We start from the raw sequence: 20,776 nt of genomic DNA on the forward strand, positions 1-20,776 counted from the left end.
TTTTCTGTGATATTTTAAAGGCCTTCAACTGTGTGTCACACAGGTCCTGCTGAGGAAGCTGATACTATGGTATGAGAAGTAGTGTTTTAAGGATTATTATATTACTTAATACTTGTAATGTAATACTTATTTGGCAAAACTCAAATGGTTGAATAGGAACTCATCAGGATTACTAATTGGTACAGGTGTGCTATAGGGCTCTACAATGGATCCAAATTCCGGATGACTTCCGTCAAGGTCACAGTAAACCGATGATACTATGTTAAAGATCTTCCAGAACTTCAAGTAGCTACGGCTTTAAAAACTGATGATCTCCAAACATGGTTTGCCGATAATAATTCATGTCTCATACAAAAAAAACCGAGCTTATCACTTTTTCTTAAAAAAAAAAATCGGAGGCATATCTTGTGAGGTTTCTTGGCATATGAATTCACAACAGACTAACTTGGAAGCCACATATTATTCACTTTAAAAAAAAACTTGCTTCTATCTACTACGCCAGAATAAATCCCCTTGAAGTCAGGCGAATTGCATATATAAGTCTTTTTCATTCAAGGCATCTTTGAAGGAAATTCAACAGATTGGATGTAAGTCTTTAAAACGCAAAAAACTGCAATAAGAATATTGAGTAATAAAAATCCAACTAATAATTGCAGACCTTTATTTAAACAATTCCAAATTCTAATAATGCTCTCGACTTGAATATTTACCAATGCCTATGGTATATAAAAACACACCTTCCTGAATTTGTTACTTTGATATAGATATACACATGAACTTGAATATACACATAAATTTCTTATTGCTTTTACAATATTGACTAATCTTAATTCGTAAGAGTCTCTTACAACCAATATTTAGAAGCAATAAAAAAAGATTTATCCTAGATGTCTATATAATCTTAAGAGATTTCTATTCACATTCACCTTCAGTTCTAATTTGTTTATTATATCATATAGTCATATTATTTATTATATCTTACACTGTTGAAGCTAAGCATTGTCTATCTCTGTGCTGATTCTTCAGCATAAAGGATTTTTAAAAAGTATCTTAGATTTTCTCTATTTGGAAGAATAAAACCAGGAAACAAGAAACGACCGTTGTAAGTACTGAGATTTTATGAAATGGAGGAGTTGTAATTCTTACTAAATTTGGGACACCTTGTTCTTCATTTCCCTATATATTATGGATAAACAAAAAAAAACATAGTAATCTGTAAAATTATTTTATTCTTTAAAATCTAGTGGAATGAATTAATAAATTCTATTCTAAATAAGTGGTAAATCTAAAATAATGCCCTAAGTTAAACAATAATTAGTAGAACAGCAATATGACAACAATAAAGCAATCTAAAAAACTTAACAATACGTCCTACATACATTTTGTAATATATTTTTTACACAAAACCGTACACATTTTTTTAAATCTGTCTTCCAGACGACTACTTTCCTGTGAGAAGCTCCCTCCTTCACTACATCATTTCTTTCTAAACTTATTTGTTTGGTTTGAAACCTTAATAACAGTCCATACTGTTAACGTTTGGAATGTTATACTCTTTTAAGATATCATCTAAGAGGGAATCAAACTCGTGCAAACTGTGCAGCCACTGGCTCTTCTCGCTTGAATGGTTCTCGACATCGTTGTAAATGAATTTACAAAACTCGGACGGTGACAGATAGGTGGATTTTTTCAACTGGATTTGTGGGTTTCTTAACTGAAAAATAGTGCAACATGAAAGCATTATTGGACGATTTACTTAAAACATTCATGTTTGGTGATTTTTCGTAAAAGACAAAAGGATAATTCTCTTTCGTCATCATGTTTGTTGTTAATAAAATTAAGGCATTTTAAAAACAAGTGGAACATTATAGTCCTGATAGCAGAGTTTCTTTCTACTAATGTTGAATATTTAAAGCCCTATTTCTGGGAAACTAAGTACGAAAAAAAAGTTTGATGCTTTTTGAGGATTTTCAGAGTCAAAGTTACAGTATTTCACCAAATAATAAGAATATCCTTAACAGGATTTTGTTTAAAAGAACGTGAATTTCGTTCCCAGTATTTTTATATAAGAATGTTTCTTCTATCTGAAAAATTTGTTTGTTTTATCAACTAAGGTCTAAGAGTGTCTATATTGCAACATTGTGTTTCAACCTCTAATTTTACTAAGAACAATTTTTGTATTAACAATCCAAACGTAGTTAGCTTAAGTAGGGAAAGGGAAAATTGACCTGCAAGAAGTGAAAATCCCCTAATCAACTTTTAGCTTTAAAGATACATAATCGAAAGAGGGAAAGCACAATCCGATCCTTAATAACGCATATGTTAGAACACCTCTTAAGAAAACCTTAAATAGATTGATGATAATACGAGAAAGCCTAGATCTCATATTACTTGCTTACAAAAAGTCCAGGGCAACAAACAGGCCCTAAACAAAAATCTCATTCGTACATCAAGATATTTAGTCATAAGCTGACATTTTAAGTTAGAACCCATTTAAAGTATTTTAAATTTTTGTACACGCTAATATAGTGAAATTCCTAAGGATGGATTTGAGAGTAAAAACGCGATTGAGCCAGGAAATTTATTGAATTTTTCCTGGATAAAGTAACTTAAAAAGATGTGAAGTTTGGAGTATAGTAAATCTATTTGGCCGAAAACAATAGTAAAATAATAAAATTTTCTCTAATAAAAAAATGGTTATTGTCATTACTAAATTGCGAGTAATGATCAATTATGACACTATGAAGGTTGTTGACATCACAATTATGATGAAATTCAGCTGGAAATTGTATTGGTCTCCTAAGTTTCTACACCTCCCAACCAAAAGAAAATTTCATTATTGTCCTATTATTGAATAAAATTCTAGTGGAACCATAACTTATTAATTCCCAAATGATTATGGGGATTGTATCCACACCAAAATACAAATAAAATAAATTTCTTTGCCTTAATGTCCTACGCGATAAATCTTAATACTATAGTATGTACAAAATATTATTTAAAAATTTCAACCCTAACTTCAGGATGAGATGAGGTGAGATTGATCAGAGGTGAACAACCCCTTCGCCTAGCATATCTGGACTATTTCTTGAATAAGCCAATTTACAGAAATAAATTTGTTAATCTTAAAGAGAAAAAATGGGGGTGAACATCTTCGTTAAAAAAATTTCAAAACAAAATACATCTCCCTGAAATTTCGATTAATAAGGATGGATTTGAGAGTAAAAACGCGATTGAGCCAGGAAATTTATTGAATTTTTCCTGGATAAAGTAACTTAAAAAGATGTGAAGTTTGGAGTATAGTAAATCTATTTGGCCGAAAACAATAGTAAAATAATAAAATTTTCTCTAATAAAAAAATGGTTATTGTCATTACTAAATTGCGAGTAATGATCAATTATGACACTATGAAGGTTGTTGACATCACAATTATGATGAAATTCAGCTGGAAATTGTATTGGTCTCCTAAGTTTCTACACCTCCCAACCAAAAGAAAATTTCATTATTGTCCTATTATTGAATAAAATTCTAGTGGAACCATAACTTATTAATTCCCAAATGATTATGGGGATTGTATCCACACCAAAATACAAATAAAATAAATTTCTTTGCCTTAATGTCCTACGCGATAAATCTTAATACTATAGTATGTACAAAATATTATTTAAAAATTTCAACCCTAACTTCAGGATGAGATGAGGTGAGATTGATCAGAGGTGAACAACCCCTTCGCCTAGCATATCTGGACTATTTCTTGAATAAGCCAATTTACAGAAATAAATTTGTTAATCTTAAAGAGAAAAAATGGGGGTGAACATCTTCGTTAAAAAAATTTCAAAACAAAATACATCTCCCTGAAATTTCGATTAATAAGGATGGATTTGAGAGTAAAAACGCGATTGAGCCAGGAAATTTATTGAATTTTTCCTGGATAAAGTAACTTAAAAAGATGTGAAGTTTGGAGTATAGTAAATCTATTTGGCCGAAAACAATAGTAAAATAATAAAATTTTCTCTAATAAAAAAATGGTTATTGTCATTACTAAATTGCGAGTAATGATCAATTATGACACTATGAAGGTTGTTGACATCACAATTATGATGAAATTCAGCTGGAAATTGTATTGGTCTCCTAAGTTTCTACACCTCCCAACCAAAAGAAAATTTCATTATTGTCCTATTATTGAATAAAATTCTAGTGGAACCATAACTTATTAATTCCCAAATGATTATGGGGATTGTATCCACACCAAAATACAAATAAAATAAATTTCTTTGCCTTAATGTCCTACGCGATAAATCTTAATACTATAGTATGTACAAAATATTATTTAAAAATTTCAACCCTAACTTCAGGATGAGATGAGGTGAGATTGATCAGAGGTGAACAACCCCTTCGCCTAGCATATCTGGACTATTTCTTGAATAAGCCAATTTACAGAAATAAATTTGTTAATCTTAAAGAGAAAAAATGGGGGTGAACATCTTCGTTAAAAAAATTTCAAAACAAAATACATCTCCCTGAAATTTCGATTAATAAACAGGCAATTTTGCACACACAGATTTTAAATCTAGGTGTATATATTTATTTTGAAGACTTTATGAAGACACAACTATTTGTATAGAAGTACAACTTGTTTAAATTGGAATTTAATAATAAACAAATAAAAATAGATATCTGGCAAAAGCGTATACGATATGTGAATAAGTGAAATTTTAACTTTAATATCTTGAATATATGAAAAAAACTAAGATTTGTACTCACCTGATCGTTAGGATTGTATAGGTTCTTCAAAAACTCATTATCATTGGAATTCAATAGTTCATCAATTATAGAATCGACTTTAGCAAGATCATAAGGCAACACAACCTCCTAAAATAAAAACAAATAATCTCAATTTGCCGGATATTTACCAAAGTCCTATACATCGCCCCGAGAGTTTATTTGATTATCTCGAACAGTCGCTGAAGTGGACGGGTCCATAACAACGTCCGTCATACTTTCTGATGTTTGAATTTCATCGATATCATCACAAGGTACCTAAGATATTTTAACATAAATCTATGATAAACTTAAATTACAACTTTCTTGAATTTTTTTCGCTCCATGTTGGTTAAATAACTCACTTGGTACTTTTTCAGCAACTCCGCCAACTTTGCCACCTTATCGCAAGCTTTTTTAGAAACTTCCAAGTCGCAGTCCTCCAGACAAGCATATTTTAGTACGTAAAGACACCCGATCCTAGCGAGTTGATTTAAGGCGATTATCAATCGTTTTCTCACTTCTGATTCTGTTAAATTCACGATTTTCTTATGCTCTTTGGAGAATGTGAAGTCTGGAAAGCCGCAATCGATCATACCTAAGAAAAAAATTTTTTAAGGGGTTTTCGTTAAATGACATCTTTTACCTTGTTCGGTCAAGTGTTGGTGGAAAACAGAAAACCAAAAGTCCACAGCGTTACACTTTACTTCCCAATGTAAGTCTGCTATTGCCGCGTGAGTCATCACGTCATATATCCTGAAATCCAACGACCATAATTATATCAAGACATGAAGCGCATTCCTTTAATACACTGGGAACTAATACGTTTCTATAATATGGTGTAGAATTTTATTTGGGACTATTTGTACAATTATGAGAATATTAATAATAATTCGCTTATTGATGCTTGATGTTATTTGAGGCTAGGTGTTAATTGAAATCCATGTTGATGAGTACCACTAGCTTATCAAAAATAAGAGAGAAATTTGTTCTTTCAAGACAAGTTAAAATAAACAGTAAACCAACTTAGTATCAACTGATAATTGATAAGCAAGCTGGTCAAGTTATAAGCATGTGCCATATAAATACCGTAGTTAGTGACAAGCCAATTGTTTTGGAAGGTAATCTAGAGCTAAATAATCCAGATAATCGAGTCAGCTAAAATTTTTATTAGATTAGATCGGAGATGTTTGCATTAAAAACTGAACAGGATTCATTCTCACAATTTGAACAAAAATAATGAATCAAAGTTGAAGAATTAGCTGTAATCCAAGTTGCTCCTTAACATGCATATTTAATCCATGTGTCACAAACACATTTGCAAGCAGGTTTAGTATTGAAAACATTTTTTCCATTTCAATTATTATTTAAGTCACCGGGCCAAATATTCTTTAAAGAAAAGGGAACATTTTATAGAATTAAATCTAGATGGTCAAAAAATTCTCTTATGAAACAAATAATATATAATCTAAGTAGCTTACTAATGTACTATTCATTATGAATTCAAATGTCTTTTCTAGTAGAAGAGCTAAAGCTGTCAAAACTAGAAAATTTGTTTAATAGTTAAGTGTTCCACCATACAAACAATTTTCTCTACTTGACATACTTATCAAATTATACTAAGGGAGACAGAAACATTTGCCTGGCTTAATAGATAATGATCATTAATTAATATTATATCAGGAAAAAAACGCAAAAAGATTATCACATTTATTTCTCAGCGATTGCACGTTTAGTAAAACCAGTGAAATTTTGGAAGAATCTAAGAAAGAGGTCTTTATTTTACTTGGATTTGCATCTTAATTAGGATATTTAGATATAGCTGTAACATAAGTGATGACTTTAATTTTAAGGAGCGATTCCTTGTAATTTTGTAGAAACGAAAAAATGAAACGTAAGTAATTTTGAAACATTTTTTTTATGGAGGTCAAAAACTATTGTGAGCATTGAAATATGAATGAAATAATAGGAAAATGAAGAACAAGATCAAGCGACAAAAAGTGGCATTTTTAGTTGGGCAAAATGGAGCAAATTTTTGGTCTAAATGTGAGCATTTCAAGAGATACCTTATAAAAATATTTAACGAACTATAAAAATTCCAACAAATTCGGTAAACGCGTTTTTTAGAAATTAATCACAAATCAATTTAAAAAAAGTTTAACACACTGTTTCTCGGACATACGTTTATATAAACTTTTTTACTTAGAAACTGCCAAGGAATCATTTCTTAAAATTTAAGTCATTCCTTATATTACACCCTGTATAGAAACCCAAGTTTTAGATATTTTATTTTTCTGCTCTATTGGCGCCGCAATTTGGATTTTAATCGTTCAATTACCTAAAATATTAAGTCTTTTTTTTATAAATTGGTAGTTTGGTAATTAAATACATATACATTAAATAATTATAAAAATAAAATAAATAAATGGTAAAATGATAAAACATAATTACCTTGGCTGCAGTTCCTTAGGAAAACACTGATGCCTATTGATCTTATATAATAATAAGGCGGCTTCCTTTCGTACTACGCCCTCGGTTTCGTTTATCAAAACGTTTATGATTTGTTCCTATAAAACCAATTAATTCAATATTTTCTCTGAAATGGTTGTTTTCAAAGTACCAATTCTCCAATGTCCATTAGTTTCTCCCAGATTTCTTGGACTTGAATCATTTCTTGGAGGCATCGGAAAGCGGTGGCTCTCACGTAATATTCGCCATCGTTTAGTGCCATTTGAAAAACCAGATGTGGAAATTCGGCATCGATAAGGATGGTTCTGTATGAGGGAAACACTGAAATAAATAGAAAATTTTATGTGTTATGTAATAAATTTACTAATACTCGCTAAGTCCATGATTATGTCCCTAGTTGTATTTAAGTGTTCTAGAAATGTTTTTTCTGAATGCAACATAATAATACAATATAATCTAGGAGCACAAAAACTCACAATTCTATTCTTTGATAAAAATTTTTGGGTATAACTTTGAAGACTTTGTGAATAAATAAACAAATATGACTTACTGGATACTGCATTTGAGGATACAGTTAAAATATTTTCCAAAGCGGTGTCCCTCACTTCCCAACTGCTATCGTGGCATTTCGTATATAAAAGTTTACCAGTTTTGCCCACAATCGAATCTTCAGGTTTCACCATCAACAGCACCATTTCTGGGCTCATGTATTTGGCTATAGAGAGGTTTAAAAGCCTTAAAGCCGTTACTACCGTCTAGAATTGCAATTTTAGATAACTATTGAACACGTAAATTAGCAACTATTGCCTTTTGTTCCCAATGGTTGTACTGTAGAAACTCACAGGCCATGCTTAAAACCGATATCGTTTCGATGCTGTCTTTCCAGGTTAAATCGAAACTTTCTACTAAATCTATGATGGTTTCCATGAGGGTTTCAATGAACTTTGAGTACCTAAAAAAAATTATGATTTATGGAATAAGCTGTATTAATTCCATACCGTTTCATGTCATAATTGATCCCTTGCTGTTGTTCAATGTTCATGATATATAGCATGTCTTTCAGGCAATAAACCAGAGGTTGAAAAAAAATGGTAGCTCGCTCTTTGTTTAACATTTTCTTGGTTTTGATCATGTACTGAAGCCCAAAGGTTAAGTCGTCTATCAGATTACTCTTTTCCAAAAGCATCGGTTTCCACCTATAACCTTTGCAAGCAAATTGCAAGAACAAAATTGCAAGAAAACTATTTAATTACTACTCACAAGAATCAATGACTTCCCAGGCACTCATTTTTATTATTTTCTGATAGAATTCTCTTCTAAACACGTCATGCATCAATACTTCTAAGTTTAGATTTCGTTTTTTGCTAAGAAAGACCTAAATAAATAAAAAATATATATATACATTTCCAATGGAAACATGATAAAGCTACTTACAACAATTGGTATAAGTTGGAAGAGTAACATCTGATTTTGAAACTCAATGGGGACACCCTTTCTAATGCACAGTGGCACCTTTTCCGCCAAATTGCAATATACTGTTTGTGCAAAATGACAAATTTTGATTACACATTTCACATGATCTAAAAATTAAACTTAATCACTTAATAATAAATAAATTCATCATGAGATCAACTACTTTTATTCATTTCATCCTTGATAACATGAAATATGGTGAGAAAATCAAAATTGGCTAGAGTGTTGTCTCCTTCATGCTTTTTTAGCTTCATAGGGCATTGGTTGGTGAAGAGCAGAGCAATTCGGATTTTTAACAGTTCATAAGAGAAATCCTCAATTTGGGAGACCAGCAGTAGCTTTTTTGTTATTTCCACTGTTTGCTGGGCTACAAAAAGGTTTAGGACACAGCCTTGCATTCTATTCACAAGCAGTTCCAGTACCTATAATAGTTAAATTTAGTTTTTTTTAATTAAAAAACTGAAACTTCTTACCTCAGAAATGAATAGCAAACTGGGCTGCAAGGTTTCAAATAGCAAAGAATTGTTAATTAGAGGAGGCTGATTTGACTCGAGACTAGGAAAATTTTTGTAAACATCATGTAATGGCTGTACCACTGTTGCTACTAAGTTAACACAAAAGTTTTTATTGAAACTTACGGTTTTTTCAAGAAGCAGTGCAGTGAGTTGGTAACTAAAACAATATGATTTCTTAAAAAATAATGTTAATGTCCCTCATTCAGCCAAATTTGAACATTTAAAAGGCAAATATCTGGATTGAGGTTTGAGTAGTTTAGGGGTATTTTTCATGATAGTTTATTTCAAATATTAAGAAATTTCTTAAAAGGATTTTAGTCAAAGAAGACCATTTCTTACTTATACAAGAACGCTTTGTAAAACTTTTTGAATTAAAAACAGTTTTTTTTATCAAGCTTAAAAATTTAAAAGTTATATTGCAAGTTAGTTCTTACTCATTAACCTGACAATAGGACATAACTTAATAAGTTATTTATCAGCCACTGTTCCTGGAATATTCACTACTGAATATTGTACTATTAGGGTCATTACATATTTACCAATAATACTAACACTTTCTTCCTAATATACATTGTATGTGCCTCCATTCCTAAACTTATATACTCTGTCCAAGAGTTGGTAGCAAGAACCCATTGTAAGCCACTTTTATGCTCCAGAAATGAACATAATAATGTTACTATGCCCAAAATAACACTTGGATCTTGTTTTAAGTTCTCTTGGGCTATACCTAAAAATGTATATTTTCATATACTTTATCTACTAGAATCCTCCATAATATTATACCTATAAGGGTTTCAAAAATATTCTGGCCATTCAGTTTAACAAATATTTCTTCATCTGTGCTGAGTTCTGATGCAAGGTTTAAAGCAAATGACATAATAGTGCTTGAAAGAATATTTGGTTTCCTTCTCCATAAATTGGTAGCATCTATTAGCCATTGGCTTAAATGATCCTTGTGGGTCTTTATAAGTGAACATTTGTTATCTGGAGTGTATAATAGCAGATGGTAAGTGATTTTATATAATTATAATATTTTTACATACCATTTTGTTTGCCTGCAAGATGAGTCAGAAACAAGTTCAAGTAAACATCATTTTTAACTTTAAAGTCTGGTTGTAGAAACTTATTGAGGACTTTTTTGATTTTGTCATATTTGATTGCTGGAGGGTCGACCACTTGCACACTCATTTTCTATGTACCTGAAAATAAATGAATACTTTTGTTACAATTTTTTAAGGAAAACATTGCAATGATTAACTTTTGCAATGATTAATTAGTTGTTAGAAAGTCAGAATTACAGTAGAAATACATATATCTACAGGGAGACAAAAAAAGACACAAAACATCAGAGGGAAGGCGAACAGTGTTAGATTTTCTCCTGGTTTTGAAGCATGCTGCAGCACTTTGGTAAACAAATATTTTTATAATAAATATTTCTATTTTATGTAATGGAGTGTGTCTATTAGCCCAGATAAAAATTAAAAGTGTATGTAAGTTTTTATCAGACAGTATAAGAGTTATTTACCCAATTTTTTCCTTTTTATAGTATATTGCGCCGCAGATAACTGGTAGTTAATTAAACGCAAAATTCATCATTACACTAAAATCGTTTCTTAGTTCTACGGTTATAAATTTAAGGCATTTTAAGGATTGAAAAAAACTATTTAAATAATTAGGAAAAAAACAAAAATATAACCTTACTTTTTGTGTGTGACAAACTCTAACTTTTCCATAGTAGCAAAGTTTAATGACATTTTCAAATGTTATGTCAAATCCGAATTGTGTAGTCCGTATCTGGCTTCTTGGGCCTTTTAACTTTTGGCGGGAAAATAAATAATTGCGGTTACTATAATTCAGTTAAGACATATATAAAGAAAATAGAGAAAACGCAGAAATACATCCCTAAATTTTTTTTATCCTTTAACATTCTCCGCCAATCTAATTCATCTTAGGGAATTTCATTATAGGGATTTTTTACTACAGACGGATTCATATTCATTCATTCAAGCTTACCTACTTGTTTTTTTTTTGATACACTGGTTGTGTGTTTTCCAAATTGGTGGAAAAATTTGTAACTAGGATATATTTTTTAAGAGTTCAAGTTTTTTCTAATAGAGAAAGAAATAGCAAATAGAAATGAATGTCTTATTCTAACTGCGTTCATATCTGCCAAATTTACTTATTTTATTAAGTGCATGAGTTTCTGTTATAAAAAAGCATGAACTAAGCAAAAATGAAATCGCCAATATTCGGTTTTTTCCAAATATCTTCGGAACTATTCGGAATTTTTGAAATTTTAAAAGAGCGTTTTAATGAGCACCAAATTGCGCAACTTTGCCTCAATTTAACCGACCTCGTATCTCTTCTAGTTAACGAGATTTGAAACACCCTGTACATGGAGCCCAAAAGCAATTCTTATACGATGTTTAACAATAAAATAACAACACTGTTAAAGCATTTTGCACGTTTCGTCATTATTAAAACCTCCTGTACATCAAAAGTCATTTTTGATGGTAAACTTTTTGTATGCTTAATGAAAGACCAAAAGTGTTTTGTGTCATTTCGAATGTTATTTTCATTTTTGGCAACCGTATTCCCTGCCAATATTTATATTTTTGCAACCATCGCTTGTATTTTGCCAAATTGAAAAATCTGCATAAATTGTGTTATATAGGATATTGGCTTTGCTTAATTTTTACATTTTTGAATCAATCACTACTCGCGATTTATCAAAAAACTATTTTAGGTTCTGATTTTACATCAGCAGAACATGAACAGTTCATTTCATTGAAAGAACCTAACTTTTCATTTACTATCTGATGACTATCCTCGAGCTCTAAAGGATTATTAGCTACCTTCAATTGTCCGAGTATTTCGGAAATTAATTAAGTATTACAAGATCCAGACTTCTATTTCTCACATTAAAAACATCATAACATTGTTTTAAAATGTTTTACCTATTTATTATTGATTTATAATACCTTAGAAACGGAATATGTTATGCAATAATAATAGCAATAATACCTATCACACCTAGGGCATTATAAGCGGGCATTATGATAATTTGATAATGCCCAGAAATTTTATGGCTTATCCAATTTTATTTCTCTCATAATAAAGAATAAACATCTATTATACAAAAATAATTTTAATGGACAATTTACAAACTATACAAATTAGCGTTAGTGCTGCCACCTCTACCATCACAAAAAACACCGACCATTCTATAGTGGGATCAGCTACATTTTCCGGGACATTTCGAAATTGTAATTTTTATTTTGGAAATAAAGTTTGTTATTAAATTTAAAGCGCCTAAATCTTCTTCGATAGTTCCTGGTACCTTTATAACTAAGACCGTTCCCCTATCTTCAATATCATCAATGGTTATTTTGACCAACTCATCTCGTCTTAAACCTCCAAAAACACCCATTACCAATATGACTTTGGGTACCAAGTAGATATCATCAGGAGCCTTCTTAATAAATTTTATTATTTGTTCTTCTTCCAAAACTTTAGACTTCTTCGGGACATATCCTTTCGACTTAACTTTTAAAAAAGATATGAGACAATGGTATTGCGAGATGTCTATATTTTTATAGACCATTAACGTAGACCTTAGGGTAGAATACTTGGTCCAGAGAGAGTTCGGACTGTATTTTTCCGACTAAAAATATTAAAATTTGTTAAACATATGTACCTATTAAAATAAAATCAATAACTTACCAGTTCCTGAAAATATGCCATTAGAATGGTTTCGGTGATTTGAACAATTGCGTTGGCATCTTTTCAAATACCAAATATGCCATACTCCCGATCATACTGTTGCCTTGATTTAACTGGCAAAAGATTTTCGGTCGCTTTTATGGCCTTTTCTCTTATATTTTGTGGAATTTCTTCCATTTTAAGCAAATATTTAAACAAAAAATTCCAACTGACTAACTAACAGAAACATCAGTCAAACTTAAATAATCACTGCAAGTCACTTGATAAATTTCTGTAGGTAGGTATGTACGTATACCTACCTGTACAGGTAGACCCTATTTTTTAATTAATATTAAAAATTTTTTGTTCATAAAAATCAATTTTTAGGAGAAACAAAAAAGCATTGTATGCACCACGGGCATTGTTACGACTCTAATGCCCATCAGGCGGAAACCTAGCCCTCGGGCTACTATTTCCACCTTCCGGGCATTATCGTCCTTACAATGCCCTTGATACATAAATAGCTATAAAGTAATAACTTTACAAAAATTCCGAACGAGTTCAGGAGAATAATTATTACGAACTGCCATAATTTCTCGACTAATCAAAGCATTACATATCCGTTTACTGTACTTGTATCAGGTTCATTTAATGCTCACTACACCGGTTTTCATTCTTTAATTCGTAAAAATTTCTGGTCGTAAAACTTTTATTTTTAAGGAAACGAAAGAAACAACTTTCGATGATTTCCTTATAGACACGCGTTGTCCTTTAGCTGCAGTTTCCAAAAAAAAAAACAAGAACAATTACGTAAAATCCACTTTATTCAAGTCAAAAAAAACATAAAAAAGAAAATTTAATCCCAATTGGAGGGGCCTCCCCAGTTCGGTTGAGCGCCACTGGCGGCCTGTGGTTGGGCGCTCCATTGTTCCTGGGCAACTTCGGCGGCCCAATCGTCCGTAGCCGGGGGCGGCGCGAATTGGGCGGCGGCAGCGGGAGCACCGCCGGCCACGGCCGCTGGGGCGGCGGGAGCGGGTTCGGCCCACTCGTCGGCACCGCCGGCGCTCCAGTCGATGTCCGGAGCCTCGTGGGGCACCTCAACCGGTTTGATCGCGGCCACCTGCTCTTTGGCCGCTTGTTCCTCCTTCTCGGCCTCCTCCGGATCTCTGTAGAAGAACAAGTCTACGACCACGTCCCATTTGGTGTCTCTTGGGATTAAACCTCGAAGGCGCAGGACCTACGATGAGAGAATAAAGGAAAACTAGTAACGTGGTGTAAGAATAGCATAGGATCAAGCGACTCATTGATTTTAAAGCGATTCAGGTGGAAAAATTATTAATAATCACTGTTCGTCATATTGACTGGAACGGTTAGGTGTTTCATCATAATAAGATGAAGCAGCAACACATCAAACATTTTAAAAACAAGCTTAAAATTTACTTTAAGCAAAATTATAATTGGGAGTTTATACTAAACTTTAAAGTTAACTTAAGATAATTCTTATTGCAAATTTTTTAAAGGAATTTAATGACCAACAGAAAAAATTAAGATTTTCAGCATGAGCAGCTTGACTTGCAGAAATTCTGCAAAAAAAAATATCTTGTTCAGTAGAAGGGGATGTTCAATCTTGTTGAATCCATGGAGAAGAGAGCAAGAGAATCAGAACAGCAATATAAGGTATTATTACCAGTTCCCAGGTGCTGACTCTTGTTTACAATGGACAAAAACTTTTTAGCCATTTAACAAACAAAATCGGAAAGATGTACGAGGAAAATGAATTCAAGAAGGAAGTCAAAATATTACTTGTTGCAAGAGCCTATTATGATGTTCAGGAATATTATGATGACCAATTTTAATACTAATAATCTTGAAATATATGTATATGTTCTCTCATTACTTTTTACTTTTTTTACTGACTGTTTTAGAACCATCAATGTAAGTTGTGATATATGTTTAAGCATTTTTTGATTTAATCTTACTATTCCATTGAGAACTACCAAAGTGGTCTGAGATAACTCCGAAGAATTAGGATTCAAATAAATACCAAGATCCTTTACTAATACAACATGCTTTAGAGTTTGGTCTTACTCCCATGAAATAACATTTATAATGTTAAAGAGACATGTCATACAATTGGCAGCAAAGAACAACTTTTACCATAAAATACTTGCCAACATGCCACAACCATTTATTTATAAACAATGCCCAAATTGATAAAATTATCTTGTAATTTTTCACTTATACTTATTTACCCAGCTCCCCTAAAAATTTAATACTTTATTGTTCATAAATATGTCTCCCATGATGTTGCTTCGTCACTTCTTAGCAAAAACATCAACAAATGGTATGTATTAATATATAAGTTCTTTACTACTCACCTCTCGAGCCAACAACCACCAGATCAACCCAATACTGTTTGGAGCCTTGTTGTTGCACGGGATCGCAATATCGACGAACCTCAACGGACTGTCGGTGTTGCACAGAGCAATAACGGGAATATTGACGTAAGAGGCTTCAGTGATGGGTTGATGATCGAACAATGGATCAGTTACAATCAAAAGTCTGGGTTCACGGAAAGCCGCTTGGATCTGATTGGTGAAGGCACCTAAAAAAGACGTTTCATTAATAATAGTCATGCAGTTTATATGAATTAATTGGAGTTCAGTTTGAACATTTCAGATATCAAAGTAAAATCATAATATGGAATATCATAGGTTCCTTAGATGATATAGTATCATCAGTTAAAATTTAAATGGCATATATATTAATTGTTTTTAATAAAGTATTCTTACCAGGAGTGAATCTTCCGGCGATGGGTGTTGCCCCAGTATGGGCTGCAAACTTAAGGACTGCCCTTTGTCCATAAGGTCTTGAAGAGATTACGAAAACCTACAATAAGTGACAATAAAACTTGTAAAATATATACAGTAAAAGCAAAATTACTTAAAAAATAAATGTATGGGGTTGTAGCAAAATCTTTTATAAGTTTTCCTAAGATCAAGAGAAACTTATGGTAAAATTTGGCATGTTTATATAGTCCCAAAGCGAAACTGTAAGAATCAGTTAATTACATCTTACAGCATTAGATAGGACATTTATGAATAGTTTTTAGATTTTAACTGTTTTATAATGTAGTGACCATTTTGAGACACCGAAGAAAAAAATTAAATATGTTTAAGTAGTTGATTCCTTAAAAAAGCAGTGTATATTGTCAAACAGGAAACATCCTAATATGACAATTATTGAAATATTAATAGATGATACAATGAATTCAGTTATGTATCAAATAAGATCAAAATCATTAACTAGTGATCTGAAGCATCAATTTGATTCTTGCATATTTTAAATAAAAACTTCCACAAACCACTGATATATGAAGAGACAGTACATCAAACCTTGAAAGCAATAACTACTGACTAAATTTCCTCTCAGGATCTCTATCTTAAAACTAACAAATTTGTAAAATTTATGTAGAAGTAATTTCAGTCTGTAAGTATGCACTGTACAATTAGGAAGCTATAATAAAGATGCAAACAGTAGGAGTGATTTTACTCAAGTTAAACAAAATTGTCCTGCTTGAAGTAAAGGAGATGATTTGAGCTCACTGAACTCCACAAATTGCAGTCCAATATACAGAAAATAAAAAAACTACTAAAGATGATTTTATGGAAATAATTCGACATTTTAATAAAATGTCTTGGCATTGTGTGTAAGAGAAAAACAAGAAAATTAAACAAGGTACATACCTCTGCAGGATGTTCAATGGCAACAATAGCCCTGGCAGCCAAAAGAAGCTTCTCCCAAGTCTTTCTCAAGTTCAAGATGTGAACTCCGTCAGATCTGCGCTTGTACACATACTGCTCCATTTGGAAGTCCACATTGGGGGTTCCCAAGTGGGTGCTGGCCGCCAACATTTTGGTGACATCTTCCTCTAAAATTTCAATGGGTTCAATTTATTCTGGGACACTTGGTAATATCAAGGAAGTCTATCATGTTTTATTTATTGTAAAAATCAGGTGTCAAAGTATAATCATGGGAATGTTTAGTCATAACCCAATGCTCTAAATTTGTTTCATCATGTAAAAGAATTAGTTCAGTAATAGAAGAGTGATTTGAGTTTCTGGGATAATTTGTATATAGTTTTATGCCAGGTTTATACAACACTCATCATTGTCATAATTTATCTAATTGCGTAAAGTTAAATATAAGTGAGATCTTGAGTACAAATTAAGTACTTTTTCTGGGGTTATTTCCTAGTGTTTCCTCTTTTGGTTTATGGCTTTATGCTGGCAAAAGATAAATTTAACTTAAGTGACAAAAGTGAGGTTATGGTTTGTGTGGAAGTTTTGGTAAATGAAAATGAAAAAAATGAAAACATTGTGAAGCATAAAATCATGTTTAGAGTGATAAATACTATTACTAAAACCCGAGAATTAATGTATAAACTAGACATTAATCCTCTTGCACACACAACACAGATAATCTAACTCATTTTATGACAAAAGTAAGGTAATATTACAATATGTTATAATGAGCTTATTAAGTGCCTTAATCAATTCCTATGAAATATTAAATAATAATTTTGAATATGACTGAACTTATTAAGATTTTTTACCTTTGAGTTGAAGGACTTCTAATCCTCCCGACATCTTCACGTAATTTGGGGTAACGGTTTACCTAAAATAAAGAATAAATTATTATTTGAAGAAGCATAAATAATTAAATAAATATTGCAAAAACATGGTATTTATTACTGTATGTTATCACCGATTTCAAAGTTCAATTTATCGTGTAAAATATTGAAATAAAGCATTACTTTTTTGGGAAACATGTCTTCTAATGTATATAATAATTAAATAAACAATTTATTAAACAAAACTAGAGAGGATTTCAGAGATTTTTAAAGATTTAGAAAAACTTACGTAGCGAGATGCCACTGGGAGCTGCGTTTCTTTCAAAAAGAATTTTTTTGAAGTTGACGTTGATTTTTGTACTGTCAACCATATAATACGCATGCGCAACATTAACGACAAACCGCTAGCGCTATCTCTTATGCCACGATTAAAGCTTAAGCTGACTCGCCAGCGCTTAGCGTCAATTTACAAGTCAACTTATCTCCGCTATTTGACTACACAAGTGCAGTGGAAAATTAAGTTTGGCGTTAAACTCTAAATTGATTTAAATTTTTTTCAGTTAGCACTCAGCGTCAATTCATAAGCCAAATTTGATTATTTTACGTGCAATTTTTTATTTGAAGGGCATTAACGACATTAACGTCATTCTGGTTTCTACACAAGTTCAGTGAAAAATCGAAACGTGACTTCTGACATTTGACGTCTGGTCATGTCAATTTGGGCACTTATTTACATTTTTTTGAAAATTCCATTTTATCATTCATTCTTTATTTGTTTTTCATCAATTTTTTTAAATAAATTAACAGTATCATAAAATGGTTACATGTACAATCTAAAGGTATACAACAATGTTTAGTGTTCAAACAAAATCCACTTCATAACATGAGAATCACGAAAATCTTATCCTAATTATTTCCTAATCAGAAAAATATTTACTCAAAAAGATAAAATACTAATTATAATTCGGAAGGTACACATTAGGAAGGTCAACAATGAAATCATTATAATTTCTAATTAAATTCGCATTATTTTTGCTTGTGTCGTGTGGTTTAGTAAATAATTAACTTCTGAACCCAAGCTCTTGGCTCATGGCTCTCCGACCAATTTTTTATTCCTGTTCAACTGGTACAACCATTAAAAAAAAAAGGGAAAATCGTAACTAATATGACATATTTACAGGCAACACTCAAAAAAGACTATTCAGCTTGCACAAATTGTCAGAACAGCACCAACAGTTGAAAAAAACCTGCCGAGACTTTGCTAAAAAGGAACTTAGGCCAGTGGCCTCCCAGCTTGATAAAACAGGAAAATTTCCTTCTGAACAAGTAAGTTGAGATTTCTCCAACACATTCCCCACATAATACATATAATATTTCAGATTAAAAAACTAGGAGAACTGGGACTTTTAGGCATAACTGCCGATGAAAAATATGGTGGCTGTGGTGAGAGTACTTTAGGCATGTCAGTGGCTGTAGAAGAGATTTCAAAAGGCTGTGGTGGTACGGGGGCAATAGTTTCCATCCACAATGCTCTCTATGTCAATTTACTTAACAATTTTGGCTCTGAGGAGCAAAAACAGGCATTTCTCAGTCCATTTGTTTGTGGTAGACTGGGGTGCTTTGCTTTGAGTGAACCTGGTAAGTACAAACTTTTTATAGTAGCAGTGTAATTTTGTTTTTAATTAGATGCAGGGAGTGATGTTAGTTCAATAGCAACTACTGCCCAACTGGATGGTGATAAATATATACTCAATGGTCATAAATCATGGGTCACAACTGGCATAGAGGGTGAAGCTGCTGTTATTTTCGCTACTGTTGATAAAAAACTTAAGCATAAAGGTAATTTTTTTTTAACTTTTAATGAATTGGCCCTTCTTTGGGACTTTTTTTTTACAGTAGATCTTAAACTTGCCAATGAAAAATAAGATTTAAGTAGTTTCTTAGGTATTACAGCCTTCCTTGTCCCAGTGCCCACTGCAGGCCTATGCAAAGGGAAACCTGAGGACAAAATGGGCATAAGGGCTTCCTCCACTTGTGATTACTTCCTTGACAATGTTTGTGTGCCAAAAGATAATGTCATAGGTATATTTTAAAGAATACAAAAGTGTGCCTGCTATATTTATTATGGCTTTAAGGTTTACCCGGGCAAGGCTTTGCCATTGCCATGAAACAGCTAGAAAAAGCCAGAATAGGAATAGCTTCGCAAGCCTTAGGGATTGCACAGGCAGCTCTTGACTTAGCTGTCGAATATTCCAAGGAAAGAAAAGCTTTTGGACAACCCATCAACAAACTACAGGCTGTCAAGGTATATTGTCAATCTTTTAAAAGTTAGCTTACTTTAATTAAATCAATATTTAAGTTAAGGCTGGCAGAAATGGCTACTAGACTAGAATCGGCAAGACTATTAGTGTGGAGGGCAGCAGTGATCTGTGATGAGGCCAAAAGAAGTTCAAAATATAGTTCTATGGCTAAGTTAGCTGCTAGTGAGGCTGCCACATTTGTATCTCATGGTGCTATACAAATTTTAGGTGGAATGGGGTATAAAGTTTATATTAAAATGTTGGTACTCTTTATTAAGGTTTTTTTTTTGTAGATATGTAAGTGATCTGCCAGCAGAAAGACATTACAGAGATGCCAGGATAACTGAGATTTATGCGGGAGTGAATGATGTTCAAAAGCTGATAATTGCCGACATGCTCCTCAAAGAATATAAGTGATTTTCAATACCAAGTTTTTAATGGAGAAATGGTTATTCTATACTGGTTTTACGGTGCCTATTTATTATTATTATTGTCATTATCTATTAATATGTTATTTGATTAAATTTTATATTTAAATTAAATATTTTTCCATATATATTTGTGTATAATTATTTCTTCCTAATTAAGAATGAAAAAACAGGCAAAGGTTTTCCAACTTTAATTTAAAATTATATAATTTCGGGTCTTAAATCTTATTTCTTTGTATTTCTTATAATAAAAACATTTTGGAGTTGTATTCCTAAGGAATATACAGTATGGCTCTAAATGATTAATAACTTCCAAGCATTTTAATTGGGATACTTTCATGCTTATACCCACCAGTAGCATGACTGAAATAATCCCAAGTTGAATTTGTCAATACTTTTTCTTTATTCTATTATCATTAAAAAAAAAACAATGTTCAAAATTGCCATGTTTCTAGACCCTACAAAGGATTTTGATATTATTTATTTATCTATGAA

The 20,776-nt window shown here is 32.0% G+C and overlaps 3 protein-coding genes across 3 annotated transcripts; 1 reads left to right on the forward strand and 2 right to left on the reverse strand.

Moving 5' to 3' along the window:
- Positions 1-1,209: 1,209 nt before the first annotated feature.
- On the reverse strand, positions 1,210-10,922 carry LOC126737833 (uncharacterized). The gene is made up of 18 exons (XM_050442891.1): positions 10,744-10,922; positions 10,262-10,417; positions 10,002-10,202; positions 9,771-9,945; positions 9,177-9,375; positions 8,867-9,125; positions 8,665-8,810; positions 8,491-8,605; positions 8,229-8,433; positions 8,038-8,182; positions 7,781-7,985; positions 7,382-7,551; positions 7,213-7,328; positions 5,408-5,517; positions 5,127-5,359; positions 4,927-5,040; positions 4,765-4,872; positions 1,210-1,714 (listed from the first exon to the last, which is right to left on the reverse strand). Exons 2-18 carry the CDS (start codon positions 10,404-10,406, stop codon positions 1,514-1,516), a joined length of 2,847 nt encoding a protein of 948 aa, XP_050298848.1. The 5' UTR covers positions 10,407-10,417; positions 10,744-10,922; the 3' UTR covers positions 1,210-1,513.
- Positions 10,923-13,726: 2,804 nt separating this feature from the next.
- LOC126737562 (40S ribosomal protein SA) lies at positions 13,727-17,943 on the reverse strand. Its single transcript, XM_050442490.1, has 6 exons — positions 17,843-17,943; positions 17,536-17,597; positions 16,667-16,851; positions 15,713-15,809; positions 15,299-15,525; positions 13,727-14,157 (listed from the first exon to the last, which is right to left on the reverse strand). The coding sequence occupies exons 2-6, from the start codon at positions 17,567-17,569 to the stop codon at positions 13,777-13,779; spliced, it is 924 nt and encodes a 307-aa protein (XP_050298447.1). The 5' UTR covers positions 17,570-17,597; positions 17,843-17,943; the 3' UTR covers positions 13,727-13,776.
- A 341-nt stretch (positions 17,944-18,284) lies between these two features.
- LOC126737561 (short-chain specific acyl-CoA dehydrogenase, mitochondrial-like) lies at positions 18,285-20,409 on the forward strand. Its single transcript, XM_050442489.1, has 8 exons — positions 18,285-18,679; positions 18,734-18,879; positions 18,933-19,191; positions 19,240-19,392; positions 19,498-19,635; positions 19,689-19,858; positions 19,913-20,091; positions 20,147-20,409. The coding sequence occupies exons 1-8, from the start codon at positions 18,643-18,645 to the stop codon at positions 20,268-20,270; spliced, it is 1,206 nt and encodes a 401-aa protein (XP_050298446.1). The 5' UTR covers positions 18,285-18,642; the 3' UTR covers positions 20,271-20,409.
- Positions 20,410-20,776: the final 367 nt, after the last annotated feature.

Source organism: Anthonomus grandis, chromosome 6 (genome assembly GCF_022605725.1).
Source record: "Anthonomus grandis grandis chromosome 6, icAntGran1.3, whole genome shotgun sequence".
Classification (NCBI taxonomy): Eukaryota; Metazoa; Arthropoda; class Insecta; order Coleoptera; family Curculionidae; genus Anthonomus; species Anthonomus grandis.

Excerpts from the sequence above, each read along its gene's own strand:
- LOC126737833 (XM_050442891.1), bottom strand. The coding sequence starts at position 10,406 with ATGAGTGTGCAAGTGGTCGACCCTCCAGCAATCAAATATGACAAAATC. Across the intron at positions 9,376-9,770 it reads ATGTATATTAGGAAGAAAGT|TTACCAACTCACTGCACTGC; the intron begins GTTAGTATTATT and ends ATATTGTTTTAG. Across the intron at positions 8,183-8,228 it reads ATCAATTATGACATGAAACG|GTACTCAAAGTTCATTGAAA; the intron begins GTATGGAATTAA and ends AATTTTTTTTAG.
- LOC126737562 (XM_050442490.1), bottom strand. The coding sequence starts at position 17,569 with ATGTCGGGAGGATTAGAAGTCCTTCAACTCAAAG. Across the intron at positions 15,810-16,666 it reads CCATTGAACATCCTGCAGAG|GTTTTCGTAATCTCTTCAAG; the intron begins GTATGTACCTTG and ends CACTTATTGTAG. Across the intron at positions 15,526-15,712 it reads CGCCGGAAGATTCACTCCTG|GTGCCTTCACCAATCAGATC; the intron begins GTAAGAATACTT and ends CGTCTTTTTTAG.
- LOC126737561 (XM_050442489.1), top strand. The coding sequence starts at position 18,643 with ATGGCTCTCCGACCAATTTTTTATTCCTGTTCAACTG. Across the intron at positions 19,393-19,497 it reads TAAAAAACTTAAGCATAAAG|GTATTACAGCCTTCCTTGTC; the intron begins GTAATTTTTTTT and ends GTAGTTTCTTAG. Across the intron at positions 20,092-20,146 it reads CAAATTTTAGGTGGAATGGG|ATATGTAAGTGATCTGCCAG; the intron begins GTATAAAGTTTA and ends TTTTTTTTGTAG.